Source organism: Anabrus simplex, chromosome 11, assembly GCF_040414725.1.
Source record: "Anabrus simplex isolate iqAnaSimp1 chromosome 11, ASM4041472v1, whole genome shotgun sequence".
In the NCBI taxonomy this organism is placed as follows: Eukaryota; Metazoa; Arthropoda; class Insecta; order Orthoptera; family Tettigoniidae; genus Anabrus; species Anabrus simplex.
The window spans coordinates 34,211,431-34,236,675 of record NC_090275.1 but is presented as its reverse complement, the minus strand read 5'-3'; the positions used below and the strand labels follow the sequence as shown (position 1 = coordinate 34,236,675).

General features: G+C 38.8%; 1 protein-coding gene across 1 annotated transcript in view; it reads right to left on the bottom strand.

Moving 5' to 3' along the window:
- The window catches only part of rsh (radish), a 951,216-nt gene that overhangs the window by 183,229 nt on the left and 742,742 nt on the right, over window positions 1-25,245 (bottom strand). Inside the window, exon 6 of the mRNA XM_067155296.2 lies at window positions 2,579-2,759. Within this exon, the coding sequence (XP_067011397.2) occupies window positions 2,579-2,759 (181 nt within the window). The remainder of the gene's footprint in view (window positions 1-2,578; window positions 2,760-25,245) is intronic.

Below are 25,245 nucleotides of genomic sequence, written 5' to 3'. Positions count from 1 at the left end.
TGTAAAAATATATTCAACCCATTGAAGGGGAATGTAAGTCAATGTAATGGTAACACTGAATAGAGCCAGGCCATTTTGACAGGCCTCAAACAAAGCATGAAAAGAAGTTATTTTTGGATTGAAATATGAGAAGGAAACTGGTGTATCTATGAGCTCATTTGCTACCCTTTTATTCTCAATCAGGTTACGTTGTATCCCGTGACATAAAATTTATACTTCACAACACTGCGGTGAGAATAACTCTTCTGACATTGGCTGATTATATTCCTACCATGACGAGAAGAGGGGCAGGAGAGGTAAAGAAAAAAAGAGGAAAAGAAGGACGAAGGAAGAGGGAGTTTCTATTTACTTAACTCCTCACCTCTCCACCTGTAGCTCTAGCATCGTCGATGACGTCACTGGCTTGCAACAGGTGGGAGAGACAGACAAACACGCGGCAGAGTCATCTAGTGGAAGAAAGTTTACAACACCGCCCCTGCCTCTATCGATTTCAGCTTTCATTTCCATCCCTTTAACAAATTTCTCTCTCATCGATATAAGAACATGTATCACAGTGCTGAAGGTGAGTACTACAGCTGACTAGTAGCAAAATAAGAGTCCTAGTTAGTCCATCAGGTAGCATTTCCAAATCTTTCCAAACGGCGTATATTTGCTTCTACCTTGTTCCTGAATTATCTTTTTCGCTCTAGCCAAAGTTTATGGCCAGGCTTCTAATTGTTAGGCAGTAATAGGTTAGAATGCAAACTAATTTGGTTATTAGGAGGTGCAGTCTAGCCCGTTCCTCTGTTATATAGCAAGAGTAACATAAATTCTAGGGGTTCCGACGGGCCGTACCCCTACAGTTTATGCACAACCCATAGCATAACCGTTGTATAGGGTAGAATATACTTGTTACCCGCCTCACAGATGGATATTAATGTGCAGTTACAGAAAGGTCCATCAAGTCAGATCTTGACTGCAAGTCATTTGATTGCTCATCAAATTTGATTTTTGATTGTGTTACAGAAAACCGAATACCCATTTGCTCTGAATTACTGTTTGAAGATTTGAAGGAGAAATGAATTTGGCAACAGCGCAATTCGTGACCACTGCTATGTTTATTCTTTAAGGTTGGTGTCGAGCAAGGACATGAACCTGGAAACAGGTAGGGTTTTGGTTTGGATGAAGTAAGAAAACTGAACGATGTGTTCGGAAGAACGTGGGAGGCTCATATTTTTCAGTGAATGATAGACACCTTACGTAATATAGTAGTAGTAGTAGTAGTAGTAGTAGTAGTAGTAGTAGTAGTAGTAGTAGTAGTAGTAGTAGTAGTAGAATAGTACAGGAATATAATTGAAAATAAAATAATGGACGCTGAGAGGAAAATAAAATCGGTACAGAATGGAGAAGATGTTGGTTTCGATTTAAGTGAAGCTTGTTACGTGTCTACTAGGATACCACAGCAGTTGAAAATCACGTACGGAAAACTCAAAATAATAGCAGAAATGCAGATAAGTTAGCTTTAGGTTTTTCATCATAATAATAATCATAATCATAATAACAGCGCGTAGCCTCCGAAGAGGCCTGGTGCTGGTCTTTCGGGTCATTCAATTTGACACCGTATGGACGACCAGCGCGCCTATGAGGTTGTTGCGTATCTATGAATAATTCTAATGATGGAGGCGGCCCCTGAGCCATGGGAATTAAGCAATGAAGGTTAAAATCCCAATCTTGGCCGGGAAGCGAACCCGGAACCCTCTGGACCAAAGGCCTGCACACTAACCATTTATCCATGAAGCTGGGCAGTTTTGTCATGTTGGTTAATTCATTCTGAAGTTCGCGTGTACATGAGCACTATTATGCCAGAGATTAGTATTTGTTTAAAGTCGTTATATTTAAGGCAATGTTTTTGAGGGGCTGCCTGACCGAGGCGGTAAAAGGGTGCTAGTTTCACCCGGAAGGGCGTGGGTTCGATTCCCCGTCAGGAAGTCACAAAAATTGTAGAAAGGATATTTCCACCACCGGAGGTGCACATAGCCCTGAGGTTCGCTCAGCCTACACTGAGAATGAGTACCAGGTTAATTTCTGGGGGCAAAGTTAGTCGAGCGTAGAGCTAACCACTTTACCACACCAAGGCCGTACCCCCGCAGACGTGTGGCTGAACCGCAGTTTACGTACGGTGGGGTGGCCAGTTCCTTTCCGCTTCTCCATTCCCTTACCCCCATCAACAGCGCGTAGCAAACCCATCCAAATCTTGACCATGCCCAATGTTTCTTAACTTCGGAGATTTCACGGGATCTGGTGTTTCAACACTGCTACGATCGTTGGCCTTTCCTTCTGAAGAATCGTTCAAATAATGCACAAACTCTCTGGAGAGAACTGAGAGCAATTTAAAAATATTAAATCACAGTAAATGCTGGATATTCGTGGGTATAATTAGAGTTAGAGAGCCACTGAATGGGAACGGCAACTCGTGCCGTAAGATTCCCACTTGTCGAAGAGTTGCACGTAATATAACTAATGATGCGTCCCTCGCGACACCAACTTGCGCTCGCTAATCTTACAAGATCTGTTGGAGAAGTCATTAAAGTTATCTTACCTGGTCTAACTTAAGCAGCTCCTCAGGGGTGTCTGGGAGTTGGCCCAGGGTGAGGGGTGGGTTGATGTTCACTTCCTTCCCTAGAGAGCGCACCACCTCCTCCCGGTTGTAGCGGTCCGCGAACACGCACGACGCTGGGATCAGGCCATGGACCGTGTAGCTGATGGCTCTCACTAGGATCCTGTACATATAAACGTGAAAGACTGTCAGGTCTACCGCAAGAAATTAAACTTTTATCACAGGTTAAATTTGTCAGACAAGGAACATAGTCACAATAGAGTAACAAGATCATTTAATTAAAATGTGTCCTTCCTTTTAATGAAGAACAGAGGTTACGCAAAGCTATAATCTTCGACCATTACTGTTCATATTATACATCGATCATTTACTGGAAGGAAGAAAATATCAGGATGTGATAAATACGTGAAAACAGTAGTGAGGAGTTTGGGCAATGCCAATGAAGTCATTTCAATTATAGAAAACTTTTAAATGAGTGCAATGAGTACAATGTGAAATTTAGCCTTTCTAAGACTAAATTGGTGTCAGTAGGGAAGAAATCCAAGATAAATGAATGTGAGCTTGGGGATAAAAACCTGGAACAGCTGACCTGAGTTTCCTCCACGGGATATTAAATAGGCATTACCGCTCGGAACATCTTGTCTCACTCTTCTCTTTCCGTGTTCCTTCCCGCTCCACCAGAACCAAAGATCTTCTCCACATTCCCCACACTCAGCACTCAATACTTCAACGATCTTTCCTAATCCGCCTCGCAACACCCTTTTACAGTATTAATAGGAAATAAGACCTTGATATAGTATCAAATAAAAGATACTCGAGAGGGGTGTAAATAGTCTCTTAAAAATAAGTTGATGTGAAGGGATTATACCGTCATCTTGACCCACGACGACTTGGCTATAAACATGGACATTCACATGGTTTTCGATCTGGACAGTTGTTATTAGTAGGCTGTGTACTTGATCTTGTTATATTTTGTTGTGCTTGTTATATTGTTTTATGGAAGTTTACATTTATTAATTAGTCAGTTGCCATTGGAAGGGAAATTTGCTCAGTGTAGCTGTATCTTGTGTTACGCAAATAAATAAATAAATAAATAAATAAATAAATAAATAAATAAATAAATAAATAAATAAATAAATAAATAAATAAATAAATAAATAAATAAATAAATAAATAAATAAATAAATAAATAAATAAATAAATAAATAAATAAATAAATAAATAAATAAATAAATAAATAAATAAATAAATAAATAAATAAATAAATAAATAAATAAATAAATAAATAAATAAATAAATAAATAAATAAATAAATAAATAAATAAATAAATAAATAAATAAATAAATAAATAAATAAATAAATAAATAAATAAATAAATAAATAAATAAATAAATAAATAAATAAATAAATAAATAAATAAATAAATAAATAAATAAATAAATAAATAAATAAATAAATAAATAAATAAATAAATAAATAAATAAATAAATAAATAAATAAATAAATAAATAAATAAATAAATAAATAAATAAATAAATAAATAAATAAATAAATAAATAAATAAATAAATAAATAAATAAATAAATAAATAAATAAATAAATAAATAAATAAATAAATAAATAAATAAATAAATAAATAAATAAATAAATAAATAAATAAATAAATAAATAAATAAATAAATAAATAAATAAATAAATAAATAAATAAATAAATAAATAAATAAATAAATAAATAAATAAATAAATAAATAAATAAATAAATAAATAAATAAATAAATAAATAAATAAATAAATAAATAAATAAATAAATAAATAAATAAATAAATAAATAAATAAATAAATAAATAAATAAATAAATAAATAAATAAATAAATAAATAAATAAATAAATAAATAAATAAATAAATAAATAAATAAATAAATAAATAAATAAATAAATAAATAAATAAATAAATAAATAAATAAATAAATAAATAAATAAATAAATAAATAAATAAATAAATAAATAAATAAATAAATAAATAAATAAATAAATAAATAAATAAATCGATTGGTGAAAAGTTACCAACATTTCAATACGGTCTCAACTCTAGAAAATAGGAGGGACCTCTACCCTTAAAATAAGAGAGTGCTTATTGATAGGCTCAGAAAATACAGAATGGAAGTGAAAGGCGGAATAATAAGGAGATTTAAGTGCCGACACTGGGGTTCGGTACCATTATCTTCCGAATACAAACTGATAACTTGCGCGGTAAGTAATGTTTAATTAATTAAATAACATTCCCTTCAAAGGGGACATTTAGAGATTCTTCTTATCGTTTCTTCAATGCTGAGAATCATAGTCCTTTAGGATATATCTTTGCATTCCGTCTCAATCTTTCGCGCCCTTCTGCCAAACTGGTTGCTTGTTTGAGGGATGTCTGGGTTGCGTGTTTTATGCAGTCTGTCCAGAATGTAGGAGCTTGTCCCTTATCTTATATTTCAAACGTCTTTTTTCATGACCGAAATATCTACGGGTGTTGTCTCATGGTGTCGTGCATTGTTCGAACTTGAGACGGGTAACCAAGACAGAACATCATGTGCCATACTGCATATGCAACCAAGATCACGCATGAGTGGAGCGTGTAAGCTAAAATGCTCGAGTCTGCTCCAATTCGTTCGACAGGGCATGTTCGAAGCGAAGCTGGTGACTAAGAAAGGATGGCCTTGCTTGCTTTACTGACGTTGCAAGCAATGCACTTTTTCCACATATAGGGAATTCCTTGTTTACATAGAACAAAGCCAGGGAATTCGGAGGTATAAAAGGGCGAAGGAATGGTTGAGTTACCCGTTAGTTTTGAGCTGAAGTTTACCATGTCACGTGAATCGACGGATAGCGTTATGGCTAAAATTCAAAGCAGTGAATATAAACTAATCAAGAGAGATGGGCTCAGTTCTGATGCTTGGAAGAAGTTTCTGCTTGTGGTCACTGCAGATAGTCAGCAGGCAGGGTATGTTTCCTGTGAAATGTGCAATGCACAGTTAACATATAAATCCGGTAAAACTCATTTAAAAAAGTTAGTTTGAAAATTTAATGCTGGCTTTCCTCGCCAGATATTGCCGGGCACTACAAAGCAAACCATAACTAGCGCATGTATTTTCATGTGTGCCAAAGATTTCCGACCGTTTAACACTGTTGCCGGAGAAGGCTTTAAATAATTAGGGCAAGAACTGATTATTATCGGTGGTAATTTTGGAAAAGTAGATATTGTTGATGTGTTACCGCATCCTTCCACCATCAGTAGAAACGTCCAAACGAAGGCAGATGAAATACGAAGCGAAATAATGTCGCTGATTATTTCTGCTATGCACGACAAATATTGCTCGGCTACTGTTGATATGTGGACTGACCAATACAGCCAAACCCATTATCTGACGCTGACTACGCAGCATATAGACAGAGAGTGGAAGCTGATTAGTAATGTGTTTTTTACTACAAAATTTCCAAATACAAGGAAAACAAGTGCAAGTATAACTGAGGAAGTTCACGAAAGAATGTACGAGTTAAACATTCCTCAGTGTGATTATGAAGACATGTTTTTGTAACACATCAGGGTTCAAACATAAAGAAAGCTTTCGAAAAACATAAATGCCTTGTACTGCTCACTGCGTGAATACAGCACTTGCGCACATATTCGATGAAACGAGACTCCTTGTGGAAGATGCTCCAGAATTTGCAAACACAATAAACGATGCAAAGGCGGTAGTGAGGTGTCTAAAAAAAGCGATCTTGTTGTCCAGCTTCAAACAACGGTACAGCAAGAAGTACTGACGAGGTGGAATAGCCTCTATACAATGTTGCAGTCTATTTTTAAACAATATGATCAAATTGTTGCACTGTTGCGAAATCATAACGCCTTCCAAAAGTTAGTGGCTTCAGTTATGAGGTTGGAGAAGAGATGGTAGCTTTCCTTAAACCATTCAAAAAAGCAACCCGATGATCTGGAACATGACACAGCACCAACAATTCACTTAGTACTCTTGTGGTTCCATAAACTGTGGCAGCACTGCTCAGTCAGTGAATCAGACAGTGAGATATTTGCTAATGATTTACTTCTTCATTTTCTGTCACTTAAGTAATATGCATATAGCCATTACATTAATATTATGTTAAACCTTGATTTTTCGTTCAGGAAATCCGTAAAATAAAAATCATAGCTCACAAGCTCTTAAGTGAAAAGTGGCCTCCGTTTTTCCACCTGAAAATGTTAGAAGAAGATGAAAGGAAGGACGTAATGGACGAAGTAAGACGTATCTGTATAACATCTGATACATCAGGTTAATTTGCTGTGTGCAATTACTTAAGTGATTGTATTATAACGTCCATCAAATATCTCGTTAAGTTTCTTTATTTCTAGTTTTATATTTTTCTCTCTCTCTATAGATCCTTCACCTCGCACTGTGCGTGCATCGATCAGCCTACAAGAGCCTCCAAAGGAAAATAACAAATTCAGTGAATGGATAAGCGACAGCTCAGCTGCCTGCTGGCGATGAAGTAGGGATGTACTGCAATACGAATGCTGGTGAAGATGATGACGACCTACTGCGATGGTGGAAGGAACACGAAACCAGTCTGTCTACTTTGTAAATAATTGCCAGACGTACGTTGTGCATCCCAGCAATCAGTGCAAGTAGCGAAAGAAACTTTAATAGAGCTGGAATGCTTTTAACGAGTCGTAGGGGTCAACTAGACCCAGACCAAGTCAATGATTTGTTATTAATTCATAACAATAAGAAGAATAAATAATTAGTTTGCAATTAATTCCCAGTTCGGAGCTAGAGTTTGTGCACTAGCCATAGAAAACCTTGAACAAAGAGGACTTTGTAAATTACTTTTGAGGTTTATATTTAACTTTGTGTTAACGTGAACAGTTGATACAGAATGTCTTTGGTATAGTTAGTAGTGAAATATATACCTTATGCATAAATAATGTGTATTTAGTTTCCGTATAAAAGCAGCAAAGTATGCTAGCCAGAAGGAATACACGTGGCGGCACGTGAAATTCATTAACCATTTCTCGGACAGGAGCGATGGTTACTACATTATTTTCCAGTATTGCTTACCTATATAATATACGAATTCGCCCGAGATCAGTATAATTGTAGAATCACAGTCTAAAAATACGAGTTTAACTATTGACAGTTACATACCCAGTCGTAAGTCCACCAATGAGGCAAAAGCGAATGTTTCGATAGATAAAGGTGCGCGAGACAAACAGTAGAATACGGCTAAACAAGAACGAGGGGAAGCGAGCATTTCCACCTGTGCCTGAGACAGCGCGTGAAAGAGCGAGTATGAAGGGGCAAGTTCGAAGGCAAGTTCGAACGAACATAGCTCGCCTCGCCTGTGGGAAGCGAGGCTCGGTCATAGCCATACTCGCCAAATATGAACCGTGCATAGAGCATGTTTTGCACGACACTATTGTCTCACTGCCTTACCTTAGAACTCTCTAGTGACAAAGACTGCACCTTTCTGGTGTGTTCAGACGGTCACGGTAGATACCACATGCGGTACAGTATCATACTCCTGTCTTGAGCGATTTACTATGTCTTTAACCATGCCCTTGTTGGACTCTCCACAGGACAGGTGCCTGTCTTTGCGGGTAACTGGTCTTGCTCTTCAGGTATTGCAAAGAATATGGTCTGGGCTGTGTGTTTATTGATTTAATTGTATGAGCAATTCCTTGAAAATGATTTGAAATGTTGCTGACATAAATATGTCTTATGGATGGGAATCTTCCATAAATTTGTGTAAAGTAACGTGACCCAATGTGTGACGGAAGTTACATCACAGTCGTTATTGTAGGCCTTGGTCGCCGAAGATGCTGCGGCTGTGAATTTGTACAAATATATTGTGTTGTAATAGAACGTGTTCCCAGTAAGGGCGGTAAGAAGCTCGCCCCCTTCCCCCCTGCAATAATTAAACATGGACCCTTCGTTTCCTTATAAGGAAAGTTACAAGTTTATTTTGTAGTATAAGGTTGTATATCATTACAATGAACATCATCGACGATAATAATAATAATAATAATAATAATAATAATAATAATAATAATAATGTACACAATTTAGTTTTCAAATCCGCAGGAATTAAAACACAATACACTTATATGACACACACACACACGAAATGCATATTTATTATAGTAAAGAAAGCACGCTGACGTCACAATATTAAGAAATTATCTCGTTCCTAGGACCAAATAATTTACAACTATTTACAACTCAACCGTCAGTCTTAGGCCTACTTATCTACGCTGACTGCCGAGAGTTATAAACAGGCTCGAAGCTTCAGTATTTAAAGTTTACATTAGGAGGATGTCCTTTTTATTGCATCTTCGTTGATTACTGGATTCTCAGAACTGGCTAATTACTTTAACAGCCTTGATTGTTGTGAGTGGCAGCAAGAGATGGTTAATTTTGGAACAGGTTGGGAAACCCACAATCTTTCAGAAATAAGTCCCGTACTCCTAGTGACGAAAGAAGCTCTGCACTACGACGGTCTAAGTTTGGAATAACCCTCTGTAATGCAAATACTGTAATACTGTGTTGTGTTCTGTAGCTTTATCAATATGTAACATCACTCTTCAGCTACTGAGTTAAGAAACAGTCATGGCCCCGCGCCCCGGGGGATCTTCGGGGTCCTTATCGCCGCCACTACCGCCAGTGACGTCTCATTCGTCGTTATCGTAGGCCTTGGTCGCCAAAGTCGCTGCGACTACAAGTTGCATTTCTCCTTGATATAGCACTGAGTTTCATTTATTGAATGACATATTCATGATAGTTAGCTTTTCGCAAATGGAATGTTAATTATTAATTGCTATCGCGTTGGATTTTTATGGGGCTAATTTGCATACCATATTTTTTGTCCAACCCATGTCCCGTTTCCGTACGGGGTCGGGTACGAGGTGAGATTAATCTGTCGTGGCGGTTTTTTATGACCGGATGCCCTTCCTGACGCTAACCTCATCAGAGATGTTAATGAGATAAAATGAATGACGTGATACATGATAGTAAGGAGAGGGTGAAACCCGGTGCTGACACATAGCCTACTCCTGTAGAATAGCACCAAGGGGTCTGCTCAAGGCTTAACGTCTCCATCCGACGGACGAATCACCATCAACAGCGTCATAAGCCCTCGCTCCATATGAGCACTGCGGAGAGGCTTGGAATTTAACCAAGGCTCTTGGCACGCAATCTAGTGAATAGAAATTGTATACCACCACCTCCCCTACCCTGCCGGCCAGCATTCTGATGGTGAACATTTTTTCGACCAACGGGACTCGAATATGGTAAACTTCGTGTCAGACCGTTTAGACTTCAGCGCCTTAACGATCATGGCTCCCAGGTGGGCTAATTTGCATATGATATTGATTGATCATATCTATTATAATTACAGTGAAGTCTTCACCTTTAGATACCAGGGCGATATGATCATCGAACCGCAAGCGCTGCTAAATTTTCGACATCAACCAGTATATATCGAATCTTAGGAGGTGAAGCTTCCACGATGTGTAGAATTATTTAGTTTATTTTCCGGGTTGAACCGTGTTCTTGTTTTCTGTACATTACGTACAGTTTGCCGACGTTTCGAATATATTGCAATATTCCTTGTCAGGGCGATTGAAATACCCCTACTCGATCCGAGGTAACCAGTCTCCCAGGCTGCAATTTTAGTCACCTTGACAAAAAATACTGCAATGTATTCGAAACGTCGGCAAACTGTACGTAATGTACAGAAAACAATAACACGGTTGAACCCGGAAAATAAACTAAATAAGTATATATACAAGTTCAGAAGCAATTCCATTATCATTCGTCTCCCTTAACCTAGAATCAATACCAGCATTGAATAAGGGAGGCGTTAATGGTGAACCCTGAGGTACACCTCTACGGGTTTAAATGTCCTTGGTTCTCGTCACTGCATTGACTGTGTTGTTAGGTATATGCAGGGAAATGATTCTATGCACTAATAGGTTAGAATGTAACCGTATTTGAACAAGGCGCAAGTATCATGTAGCCCAGGGATTTCCAATTTGTAAGGGCAAGAGGGCCACACCACTGGAAACCTTAGGCACGATTGCGGGCAGCACTTAAATAATGGGCCAATTTTAGTGAAATTCCACATTTAGAACAGAGGTACCAGTATGGAATAATATGCATAGCTCAACTGAAATGAAGGTTTGATAATCTTAATTGCTTAAAACACTATCGACTAACAAAAAGAATATGGAATTTTATTCAGTCTAAGGCAACAAGGCCGAGATGGTTCCAGGAATGCGAAAAAGATCTGGGACAGATTGGTATTTCAGACCAAGAAATTCGTGACAGGAACGCATTCAGAAGATTGGTGAACAACTATCAAGGTTTCCAAATGGCGTCAACTTCCAGAAGACGGAAAGGACCTTTGTCTGATGAGCATGAACAGACACTCGTCGCTGGGCTCAGAAGATACTGGCAAGAAGTCAAAGCCGGAACAAGAACAAGACCTAGACACTAAAATGAAGTTGGTTATTACCACGCTGTCCATAGAGGCTCAAATCGTGGTATAAAAAATTGTACCCAGGATAATCGAATTTGGAAGAAGATCACCCAACAATGTCGGTTTATTTGAATTATTTGACAAATGATAAAAAGTAAAAAATATGAATACTTAAAGACAAACCGAAATTAATAATGCAGTCAAAACAAAACTTAAAATGAGGACAATTTGTTAGGAGTAATGTGAAGGGAACAATAATATAGAGTTAAGACACTAGAATTCCAGCAATGTACTTCCAGGAGTTCTTCCCTAAAAATTTCTTCGAGTGTGCAACACTGTGTTCCAGCCAGTACTACCAATAAGAGAAGGACAAAGGATTGATGATGATGATGCTTGTTGTTTAAAGGGGCCTAACATTTAGGTCATCGGCCCCTAATGGTACGAAATGTTATGACAATTTAAAAAATCCACAATCCTCCACTGACCAGAATTCGAAAACGCGAGGACGAAGAATAAATGGATGGATATGAAGTTAAAACAATGCCCCATTTTCGCAGAAACTAGCGTTAATAGTATTTCTGACCAAGGGACTGCTTCTAAAGCACAATACTGAGTTCACTGTACTGTAAAATCCATCCTGAGCCACACTGTCTACTAATCACAAACCTATTTTGTACCTAACATAGTGGTACTACGTGCAAGTAAAAGCGACCCATGGTGTTCCCTGCGTGATGGTAGTAATTACAAGTAGTTTCATGTTTATAATTTGATCATCCCTTGGCCGCACCTTTTCGTCGCCTCTTACGACAGGCAGGGGATACCGTGGGTGTATTCTTCGTCTGCGTCCCCTACCTACAGGGGGTTGTGTGTCTGGTCAGCGCGAGGTATTTTATTTCCCTCAAGTCCACCGGCAAGCCGGTTAGGACCCCCCTATCCGCCACCTGGGACGCGCCACGTGGGAGTATGAACTCTCCCCCTGCTACGCCAGCGTAGTAGGTTCGTGGACGGAGGACTGAAATCATTGGGTAGAAATATCTTTTTTCACAACATATTCATGTCTATATACATTTTCCTTTCTGGGAAAGACAGTTATAATAAAAGTTCCCTCTTTTATAGCCTCCCCACACGGGAATGTGGCACTTTCACTTACTGTCTTCGTTGTTTCTTCGGGGATTGAGTTCATTGATGGCCTGTGTGGTTTGGCAAGGTGCGTAGAAAACACGAATGTTAAGTCGGTTACTGTGATTCAAAAGCAAATGTACAGTAGTGGGTATTTTAGTCGCTGTACTGATGTCCAAAATTTCCCCTGCGTCCATGAGTAGAGTGCGGATGTTCAGACAATAGTATGTTAGAATGCAAACTAATTTGGCAAGTAGGCTAACCCGCTCTTCAGTAGTGTAGCAAAAGTAACATAATTTCCAGGGGTCCTAATAGTCCGTACCGCTAACGTTTATACAAATCTCATAGCAGACCTGTTGTGCAGTGTAGAGTGAACATGTTACTCGCTTTAGTAGGTTTGCATTCTAACCTATTAATGTCTAAACATCTAGGCTCTATTAATGAGCATACTTCAAGAAGTCTTAGGGGTTCTCTTACAGTACAGGAATGAGAAGAAAGAGCTTACATTTTTCAGGGAAAGAAGTGAAGGACAGTTCATTAAGTATACAACTGATTTTGGACGGCTATGCATGCGGAGAATGTTTCTCTATCTTCTCTTTCCTTTTCCCTCTGTATATCGCCACGCTAAGAACCGAGCCAGGAAGCCAAACAGAGCCTCCAACATCTTTCTTATTTCTTTAATATTTCAGCTACCAGTCTTCTTCGACGACGACACAGAAACCCAATTTGCTCTGTGGAACATGACGAAGAAAATCCTTCTTACTGATATTGCCTTTTTTGATACCTTAATATGTACAGGCTGCATAGAAATTTAACAGAACTTCAATAACGCATTCCTCGTACAGAGAGAGGAGGTATTACAGAGTTGTTGTTGTTGCTTTGGGTCATCAGTCGATATAATGGTTTGTTGCAGCTCTCCATGGCACCCTATCCTTGCTAACCTTTTCATTTCTACTACTATTATTATTAAGTGAAAAGCGCACAATGTGCAAAAACAGTTTTTGTACAGATGGTCAACAAACGGAGTCCTGCAAGGTGACCCAATCAGCCCAATTTTATTCAACATCATGACAGCAGACATCACAGAAATAATCACAGATATCTCAGCATTGCTTATACTTTACGCAGATGATATGGCAATAGGCTCAGAAAACATAGAAGAGCTCCAAAAGGTCCTCAATAGGCTCACATCATGGGCAGAAAGGAACGGTTTGCAAATAAACCATAACAAAACTAAACAAATGACCTTTAGGAAAGGAGGAAAACATGCACCTAAAAATACAATAACAATGCACAACAAACTTCTAGACGTAGTGCCGAAATTCAAGTACCTTGGAGTCACCCTGCAAACTACTCTAACATCCTACAATATCCACATCAAAGAAAGAGCAGCCGCAGCAATAAAAGCCATCTACAACATTCAGCAACCTCAACAAATATCATTGGGTACAGCAATGCTACTGTTCAGGACAGCCATAGCACCAATAACAACCTATGGGATTAGCATCATCTGGGAAAAACTCATAATCAGCGATCTGATGACAATAGAAAAAGTCAAGGCCCGATATGTCAAGAGAATTCTAGGCATTGGGAAGTCAGACCCTTCAAGTTTAACATATGTTCTAACCAAAGAGGACTACTTCATTGTCGATATCAAAACACAGTTTTGTCTACCAAACACCAAGCCCTACGAGAATGCACGCCAAACTTTAAACGAGAAACGAAATGCTATTTCTACTACTATGTTATATTCATACCTTGGTCTACCCTTACCGTTCTTACTAAGTACACTTCCCTCAAAAACTAAATGAACAGTCCTGAGTGTCTTAAGATATGCCCTATCATTCTACTACTTCTTCTCGTCCAAATTTGGCCAAATCGTCCTTCTCTCTTCATTCGTGATTCGATGCACCCATCTCACCTTCTGCATTCTTTTGTAACACCACATTTCAAAAGCTTCTATTCTCTATCTTTCTGAACTAGTTATCGTCTATATTTCAGTTCCATACAATGCCATGCTCCAGACAAAATTTTCAAAAATATTCTACTAATTCCTATATCAGTGTTAGAAGTGAGCAAATTTCTTTTCTTAAGAAAGGCCCTCCTTACTTCTGCCATCGTTAGTTATTCTGATACCCAAGAAAAAATATTCATCTACTTCCTTTTTGAAACTTCATGTCCCAGTCTAACATTTCCTGCATCACCTGAATTCATTCCACTGCACTCCATTACATTTATTTTAGATTTATTTATTTATTTATTTATTTATTTATTTATTTATTTATTTATTTTCATCTTGTACTTCTTCCCCAAGACTGTGTCCATACCATTCAGAAATTTCTCCACATATTCTGCGGACTCATATCAAATATTACTGACGAATCTCAGAACTTTGATTTCCTCTCCTTGGATTGTGATTCCTTTTCCAAATTCCTCTTTGATTTGTTTTACCGCTGGCAATACTGTATGTAAAGTGAAAAGGAGAGGGGACGAACTGCGACCTTGCCTCATTCATTTCTGGATTGCTGCTTCTTTTTCATAGTCTTCGAATCTTATCACTAGAGATCGGATTTTTATGCATTAACAGGTTAGTATGCAAACTTACAGAAGTAAGCAGCAAGTATAGACTACCTTTGTACAAATGTTTTGTACAAACATTAGGGGTAAGGCCCATCAGAACCCCTATAATTTATGTTACTCTTGCTATATTATGGAAGAGCGGGTGGCCGACACTTTTTGCTAAATTACAGTAGTTAACAATCTAACCTGTTACTGCATAAAAATCCGGGCTTTCTTTATCACTAGTCTGAGTTTTGTACAGATTGCAGATAATTCTTGTTTCACAGTATCTGATACCAATCACCTTCAGAATATCAAATAGGTTGGTGCAATCAACTTTATCGAATGCCCTTTTTTTTTTAGCTCTACGAACGTCATGTCTTCCTTAATTCGATCCTTAAGATCAGACGTAAAGTCAGGATTGTTTCTCGTTTCCTACATTTCTTCTCAAGCCAAACTGATTTTCTCCCAACTCAGTTTCAGCATAGGTCTGGAAATGTGTAATCATAGAGTTATCTGACCTTTAGTACCGTCAGTGTAATCTGACACACCCAACATTGTTACAATGAATACATGTGTAACGTCACCTGGAATGCACTATTCACTTATCAGCTGACATGTTCAAAGTGGCCTCCTCCTGCTTGAATGCAGACTTCCAGTCCCCAAAGATAAAATCCCAGGGGGTTTAGGTTAGGTGAGCGCGGTGGCCAGTCATGTGATTTGGCGGATATTATTTTATATAAGATAAAGTTACCTGATGGACACTATAATAAATTTAATTTCATCGATTGCGAATATTAAAGTATTCAAGCTGTTTAGGCTTTTTCAATAATGAAATTACCAATGCTGTATATGGATGTATTTAAAGTGGCTTTAAACTGTGGAGCCCACTATCACATTCGGTCAAATCGCTGGGCTGAAATGACCTAAACAGCTTGAATACGTTTATATCTTGAACCTAGTATCTGTTCTGCTGCTTTATTCTTTAGTACTGTGATAATTTTTACAGGTATTATTTTATTATGAGTATTATTACGATTTGGAATTCACATATGGGATAGGTTAATCTAGCTCTTGGTTTTGATGTTACCAATCAATATAATAATAACAATAATAATAACAATAACAATAATAATAATAATAATAATAATAATAATAATAATAATAATAATAATAATAACTACAACCCGGATGTTGAGGCAATAATAGGTCAAATGTAAACCTATTTGGCTAGTAGGAACCGTCGTCTAGCCGCTGTTCCGTATGTAGCGAGAGTAACATAATTTTTAGGGGTTATAATATGCACTACCCCTGATGTTTATGTAAATCTCATAGCAAAACTGTTGTGCGGGTTAGTTTTAAAAAATATTGTACAACCTTCCTGCACCAGATGCAGATTGCCCCAGGATAAATAGTACCTCAATAACAATAATATATATAGATGAATTGATTAGCCCTACACGACATAGATGAAATCTCTATTCGGTCTAAAGGTATTGCATAAGTTGACAACAAAAGATAGTTCCTTGGGCACCTAAAATCAAGCCGATTACAGAGAACGATGGAAGCTTGTACTTTTCTTTATATCGATCTCTTCTGATTGGTTTTCGTTGGTCTCGGATTTAATTGTTGGGTGAATGGTGAAACCTTCAGAACGGGCTGGTTTAAAAGCAATAATATCAACGCGTCGGTTGCTTCCTCTGTTGGAGAGACCGTGTACTTCCTCATAGGCATTAAACTTCGTCCTTTCAGAACGTTAGCTCACATTGATCTGGTTACAATATGGCTTGATGTGCGTAGTAAATCACCTTGTGGACAGGCTCCCAGGACATGTGAAAGAGTTTCGAACGCTGACATAGGCTATTGCCCTGGGATTTGCCACATACTGCACACACAGCGGAGACATTGGCATTCATTTTCATTGTTTTATGCCATTCATCGCAAGACTAGCGTTTTATGATTACGTATCCACGTATTCGCTGGGGTATACTGTTTAAATAGTGCTACACCTTTTCCTTTATATTCTTTCTTACTTCAATTGTCGAGTCGAAATTTCCCTGTATCTACAAAACCATGCCTTTTGTCTCCAATATATTCCTTTTCTGCTATATTCATTGCGAGGTGGCTCGTGCGTATTTCTTGACAGAAGTTTCTCGTTGAGTGGAACAGTGCAACATTTTGCATGGATATACAGTATATATATATATATATATGAGGGTCGAGTTTTAAGTCATGGCAATTATTTATTTCTCGCGAACAGGAGAAAAAAACGGAAAATCTAAGATATGATTTTGGAAATATAGGGCATGTACTTATCCATAAAGCCTGAAGACAAATTCTGACTTCAGGAGATTCTCGTAGGAAAGTGACAGAACACAGGTCGAAGGAAAACATTTTTTAAATTATGGTATAGACAGCAAATACAGAAGACTACGTACAAAGGACAGGTCTCCACTGGTTACAGACCTTCGAAATAATCACCCAAGGTTTCAACTGTGCGTTGCCAGCGGTAGGGCAGGCGCTGAATACCATTCGCTGCATGTGTATCGCTAACGTGTGACACCTCTATCCGAAATGCTGTTACGATGCCCTCTTTGTTAGCAAACCGTTGTCCACGTAATGGCTTCTTGACTTTGGGGATAAGATCATAGTCACATGGGCTCAGATGAGGCGAATAAGGCGGGTGTGGAAGAACCTCCCATCCGCACCGTTGTAAGCGACGCTGAACGATGGCTGCCGTGTGAGCCACCCACCCACCTTGTCACGGTTCTATAGGGCATGGCATGCACACCTAATGCTTTCCGCAGCTCTGCATGGCATTGGCATGCATTTCTGCCGCGGAGAACTGCTATTTTAACATAAGATCGTTGCTCCTGCTTGTTGACTTCCATTTAGTGACGCTCTCACTCACACACTGAACTTGGGGGCATGCTTAGACCCACACTATTGTTTACACACACCATCTAGTGGCATCATATGCAAGTACATACCGTACGTTTCCAAATGCATATCTTAGATTTTTTGTGTTGTCTCCTGTTCGCGAGAAAAAATAGTTGCTATGTCTTATGACTCGACCTACGCATTTCCCTTCATGCACAAAATACACTCAGACGTTTAAGTTTCATTGCAGCGTATTCGGGACATCCATGGAAATTTTAAAGATGTACTTTAATGCGCCCCTAATCATAATATCGGCGTCATTTATAAATAGACGCCGGGCTGAGTGGCTTAGACGGTTGAGGCGCTGGCCTTCTGTCTCCAACTCCGCAGGTTCGATCCTGGCTCAGTCCGGCGGTATTTGAAGGTGCTTAAATACGTTAGCCTCGTGTCAGTAGATTTAGTGGCACATAATATAACTCTTGCGAGATATAATTCCAGCACTCTTGCGTCTTCGAAGACCGTCAAAAAGTAGTTAGTTGGACGTAAACATAATATTATGATTATAAATTTGACTGGAATCTTTTGTGGTGATACTGTCTGAAATTTGAATATTAAAAAGGGACAGATTGAAGTATTCATGATTACACATTTTTGAGTGGACTGCAAAAGCGATGAAGAAATGACGAGTTCTAGGGTGTCTTTATCTTATTTAGGACCTCCCTTCAGTACGTTTGGATTGTAAACAACTACAACTACTACTACTACTACTACTACTACTACTTTTTTTGTTATGGCAGGGGAAAATCTTTTAAAGACACCACTCTGTGTGGGAGTTGGATTTCCACCAACTAAAAACCCCTGCCCTCTTCACTCAGACCATTCTGGAACTGCTTGTCGGCATGACATCAGAATGGAGTGATGTATGTTATTAAGTTCTTCCTTTCTCTTCTTTCTCCTTCATCCCCATAATGCTTGTCGCCATTGCCTTTACTGTGTTCCAGGCAAACGGGCTCTCTAACATAATCTGAACCAGATTCCCTGGCGTGAGTTGTCGGCCAAGTTGTTGGCAGGCTTTTCTTCGTTCTTCTTCCCAACGAACACAGTAGAAAAAGGTGTGTTCTACTGTATCCCTTTCAGAACAGTACCAACAACCATCTCCCTGCGTCTTTCCCATCTTCATGGCGTATACGCCGAATCTTCCATGTCCTGTCAGGATCTGCGACAGATAGTAATCTACCTGCCGATGTCTACATTTAAGCCAGTCTCCTATGTTGGGTATTAGCTTTTTTGTCCATTGGCCAACATCGGTTGTGCCATCCCATCGGTCTTGCCAGTCTAGTAAGAGTTGGTTCCTCGAGGCTTTCTTTTCCTCAGCAGATATAGTTGCACCCCTTTCATGCCAAAGTTTTCTCTCTACAACGAGGAGGTCAATGGGAATACTGGCAGCTACAACTTGTAAAGCTGCTGTCGAAACAGTTCGATATGCACAGGTAACTCTGAGCAGCATTTTCCTCTGTACTCTTTCCATAGCCCTTCGGTGAATCTTCCTCCTGAGTGCATTGTGCCAGATAGGTGCAGCATAAAGTAAAATGGAATATACTGCAGAGCACATAATCTGTCTCTTAACTGTTCTTGGTCCCCCGATGTTAGGCATAAGTCTGGCTAATGCCGATGCCTTCTTCTCTGCCTTTTGGGTTACTGCCTTCACATGTGCACCAAATGTGCAATTCCTGTCAATAAGAACCCCAAGGTATCGTACAGACTTTCCTGGGATAATCACTGTATCATTTAATAAGAAACGGACATTTTTCCAATTCCTGGAACCTTTCAAAATTACAGCCTCAGTCTTATGTGGAGCCAATCTCAACTTATTATTTACCATCCAAAGGTTAACTCGTCTCAGCGATTCATTTACTCGGAAGGTCAGTTCTTCTACATTCTCTGCTATTACCACTATTGCAAGGTCATCTGCATAACCAATAGATGTTGTCCCTTTTGTCAGCTGCAGGCGTAAGACACCATCATATAGAATGTTCCACAAGGTGGGTCCTAGGACAGATCCCTGTGGAACGCCAGCACTCATTTCAAGATCTTCTAAATCATGAAATCGTATTCTTCGTCCTTTGAAGTACTTAACGATTATTTGTTGTAGATACTGATAAATGTTCATCCTACGAAGTTCTCTCAAAATAATGCTCCAAGAAGCAGTGTTAAAAGCATTTTTGACATCTAGCGTTATCAAGGCAGCCCATTTCTCACTGCTTTCTGCCTGTATTTGAATCACCCTCTCAATAGCTTGGGTTGTGGTTCTACCCTTTCTAAATCCAAACTGGTTCGAAGAAAGTCCTCCCTGTTGTTTAAGTTCTTTCTCCAGTCTAGTTTTAATCAATCCTTCGTAAAGTTTGCTCAAGGTGTTTAATAAGCACAGTGGCCTGTATACTACTACTACTACTACTACTACTACTACTACTACTACTACTACTACTACTACTACTACTACTACTACTACTACTACTAACATTTTTTGGTTTTGGGAGATACCGAGGTTATGGAATTTCGTAGAGCACGAATTCTTTTTTGTGCCAGTAAGTCTACGGACACGAAGCTAGGGGCTGTACGATCAGAAAACCTGTAGATCTCAAATGAATTGTACACGCAACAATACATTTAACAGATCTAAACATGTTTTGAAGATAAAATAATTGTTCACAGAAGTAAATGAAATGTCGTATGGCTTTTAGTGCCGGGATATCCCAGGACGGGTTCGGCTCGACAGGTGCAGGTCTTTCTATTTGACTCCCGTAGGCGACCTGCGCGTCGTGATGAGGATGAAATAATGATGAAGACAACACATAAACCCAGCCCCCATGCCATTGGAATTAATCAATTAAGGTTAAAATCCCCGACCCGGCCGGTAATCGAACCCGGGACCCTCTGAACCGAAGGCCAGTACGCTGACCGTTCAGCCAACGAGTCGGACGTTCACAGAAGTATCTTCACCTCTTGAAACAATTTTATTACTATCCTGTTTGGGCGTTTCGTCTCTGGCCTTACAGAAAACGTTTCCAATATAGAGCAATGAGTTTAGCGACAGCTCTCTGTTTGCATCGGGGTGAATCATAAGAGCGAAATGCAATAAAACCAACTGGAATGTTGTTATTAAAAGTATAATATAGCGAGCTGCAGCAGACAGTAGCTTCAGGGCAGTTGAGTTGTGCGGGAAATACAGCTCCCACTGTAATATTTCTAGCGGCCAATAGCCAGCCCTTCCGCTATGTTGAAAGAGTTTTAATAATGATCGTGTGTGTATTAGCTCTTTAAAACATTGAAGAAATTCTATAATAATAATAATAATAATAATAATGATGTGTGTGAATCATCACTCCATAGACTGGTTTGATTCACCTCTCCATGCCACCTTATCCTGTGCTAATATTTTCATTTCTACCTATCTATTGCGTCCTACATTTACACTAATATGCTTGTCATATTCATATATTGGTCTATTCCTACCATTCTTACCGTCTTCTCTACTTTCAAAAACCAACTGAACAAGTCCGGGGTGTCTTAAGATGTGTCCTATCATTCTATCCCTTCTTCTCGTCAAATTTAGCCAAATCGATCTCCTCTCACCAATTCGATTCAGTATCTCTTCATTCGTGATTCAATCTATCCATCTCACTTTCAGCATTCTTCTGTAACACCACATTTCAAAAGCTCCTTTTCTGTTTCTTTCTGAGCTAGTTATCGACCATGTTTCACTTCTTCCATACAATGCCACGCTCCAGATTTAAGTCTTCAGAAACATCTTTCTAATTCCTATATCAATATTTGGTGTGAGCAAGTTTCTTTTGTTAAGAAAGCTCTTTCTTTCTTGTGCCAGTCTGCATTTTATGTCCTTACTTCTGTCATCGTTAGTAATTTTACTACCCAAGTAACAATATTCATCTACTTCCTTTAAGATTTCATTTCCTAATCTAATATTTCCTGCATCGCCTGTCTTCGTTCGACCGCACTCCATTACTTTTGTTTTGTACTTATTTATTTTCATCTTGTACTCATAACCCAAGACTTCGTCCATACCATTCAGCAATTTCTCGAGATCTTCCGCAGTCGCAGATAAAATAACAATATCATCGGCAAATCTGAAGGTTTTGATTTCCTCTCCTTGGATTGTGATTCCATTTCCAAATTCCTCTTTGATTTCCTTTATTGCCTGTTCTATGTAAACATTGAAAAGGATGCGGACAAATTGCAGCCTTGCCTCACTCCTTTCTGGATTGCTGCTTCTTTTTCAAAGCCCTCAATTCTTACCACTGCAGGCTGATTTTTATGCAGGCTGTCGATAATTCTTCGTTCTCGGTATCTGATCCCCATCACCTTCAGGATCTTAAATAGCTTGGTCCAATCAACATTATCGAATGTCTTTTCTAGGTCTACGAACGCCATGTACGTAGGATTGTCCTTCTTCTACCACTACGAGCGCTAAGCCCTTATTCCTACAGTCGGTGTGGAAATTTTTCAAAAAATAAAAAGCGCCTGATGGTTTTGAACCAAGGAACACATTACAGAAAGAATTACGTAGATAAGTTAATTTGGCCAGGATTTGAATGAAAAGAAAACGAGTAAGGATACAAGCGATTTTAGACTGTTTTTCCGTAACTGAAATTAGGCCGCGAGTGAGTTTTGATTTTTTTTAAAAGTTTGATAAAGCTATCCAAGACTTACAAATTGAAAACCTTTTGGGGCCTGCAGCCCTTCAACTTTCAGCACAATTGAGGAAATTGCCTAATTTTACGTTTTTCGAGTATGGGGACCTCTACTTTGTGTGCTATGAAATGTTTTCAAGATTAAAAATCTCGTCCATCTCTATGGTGTAGTGTTTAGCATGACTAGCTGTAAACCCCGGAGGCCCGGGGTCGATTCCCACGCCAGCCATCCTGGAAGTGGTTTTCCATGGTTTCCCAACTTTTCCTCCACGCAAATGCTGGGATGGTAACTAACTTAAGGCCACGGCCGCTTCCTTCCCTCTTCCTTGTATGTCCATTGCAATCTTTCCATTCCAGCACACGACCCCTGTTCAGCATATCAAGTGAGGTCACCTGGGCGAGGTACTGGCCCTATTTCCCTGTTGTATCCTCTGACCCAAATTCTCAAATTCCAGGTCATTCCCCTAGAGGCGGTAGAGGTGGGATCCCTCGCTAAGTTCGTCGGAAAAACCAACCCTGGTGGATAAATAGATTAAGAAAGAAAAATATCATCCTTAGAAGCACAAGTCGTTAATTTTTCTCCTACCAATTGCGATGCCTCCGTTATACAAGAATAAGACCAGTCATATTTCATGTTGGCGAGTGTTGGCCTGTAGAAAATCATCTTGTGAATAAATTACATGCTACTGACATATTAAATGCTGAGACTGTAGTGAAGATCCGCTCTATTGGGCAAAGTGGCAAACGATCACAGTTGTGAGAATTTCAAAGATAGGTCCACTGTTGCCAACTCTTGGAGGGCTAGTTTTTAAACGTCTCGCTAACACATAGAAAGTCGGGCGTCGGAAAATAAGGCCTAGGATTCGAATTGCGGCCATGACCTTAATTAAGTCGCTCAGAGAGAAGTAAAATATATCATGTGAATTTCTTTATTAAAAGACCATGCACAGAGTGCGGCGAGCGCTTAGCCAACACCGCTACAGAACTACCCTGAGAGAAATAATGGTCCTGTCCAATGACTGGTGATGCAATTATTTACAAACCAGTTACTACACGACAATAAATCATTCCTTCAATGGTAGATGTGTCCTGCGTATTATATTTCCTTCCGCACTTGCAGACCACGATCAGCATACAACACTGCTACACCGCAGTGTATGAGGGGTTGCATAAGCAATCTACATCACGGCGAACAATTGAATTTTCGGATGATATGAAGTGAATGCAAGTCCCAGTGCCCATTCAAGAGTATTGAAATAAAGGAAATTCGTAGATTTATCACACATCTGAGGAATGTACTCAGTGAATTTCCTTTGTGTAGGATTTATTTTAACCAGTTAGGTTTTCAAATGTACTAAAGCTTGTATCAGTGTAGCTCACTTTAGGAGATTTTCTGTGGATTCCTAATTACTATAGGTGGTAATGCTATCTAGGGAGGAATAAGCCACAACACACCAAATGTTGAGTAAGTGAGGAATATCATCGTTTGGTCAATTAATCGATTTTACAACAATTAGTGAGTCTCTAGGTCTTGAATTCAAACAGATGACAGGTAACTTACGATATAAAACTCAATTATCCCAATCCAGTAAGAAAGTAAACTGCTGTCCTCATCCAGAGGTGGTGCAGCTCTTTTTCAGGCACACCCGCAATGGAGGTGAGATGAACATACCACGTACCAGCCCTCCTGCCATTCTTAAATTTCTGGCAGTACCGAGAATCGAACCCGGCCCCCCGAGGACGGCAGCTAATAACACTAACCGTTACGCTAAAGAAGCGGACATTTCAGTCCAGTGAGATGCAGCAACATCAAAAATAAAGCGATGCACATATTTTTATTCGGAAAATTTTGGAACTCCTAAAGGATAAAGATATTAGGGTGAATAGGAATATTGCAGACATCCACCACAATATAGAGAAAAGTAATGGCACAATTAAAATTCTAAGACTACAGTTTGTCCGGCCACGAGTTCGATTCCCGGCTGGGACAGGGGTTTTTAATTGTAACTTATTAATATCCCTGGCCTGGGGACTGGGTGTTTGTGTCGTCCTTAACGTTCCTTTGCTCACATTCAACGCTCTACACTTCCACAATTCCAATTACACGGAGGTTCATATCATATGGTGCAAGTACGGGCAAAATATCTCTATAGGTCGACGCCCCGAACAAGTAACATTTAATGTGAAAAAAAAAAAAGACTACAGTCTTATGGTCACCTTCACAGAATGAACAACGACAGGCTGACTGAGAAAACACATCACCGGTTTGCTGGAAGAAATGCGATGGGATCCACAACGACTGAAGATCGCAGTATATAATAAATAACAGGTTGGACTTCCGGTGAAGCAGGCGATCAGCCGACGTATGAAGAAGTTTTGGGAAGAAAAGGAAAATAAAAATACTAAGCGGTCTATAATTGGCCAAATTATCTAATAATAATAATAATAATAATAATAATAATAATAATAATAATAATAATAATAATAATAATAATAATAATAATATTACTGTTATTTATTGCGTTTCGCCATTTAAGGAGAACGCAATGACATAGCACTGGTTTTCTTATCTTCCAGAACCTTCCTCATCCTTTCAATTTGGGCCTGTCTTCTTTCTTGCGTCCATGAATTTTTGAGTTTCAAATTCCTTCCTGTTGGGTTCTTGGGTATGAAATTATGTGCGTTTATTATTATTATTATTATTATTATTATTATTATTATTATTATTATTATTATTATGTCGAAAATGTATTTCTAACTGATTATTCCCGGTGTAAAGAGACACAAGAATGGTACCGATTGAGGTATACTAGGGCTATTATCTCTCTTAAAATTGATTTTTCGTTTTTATATTTTTATTT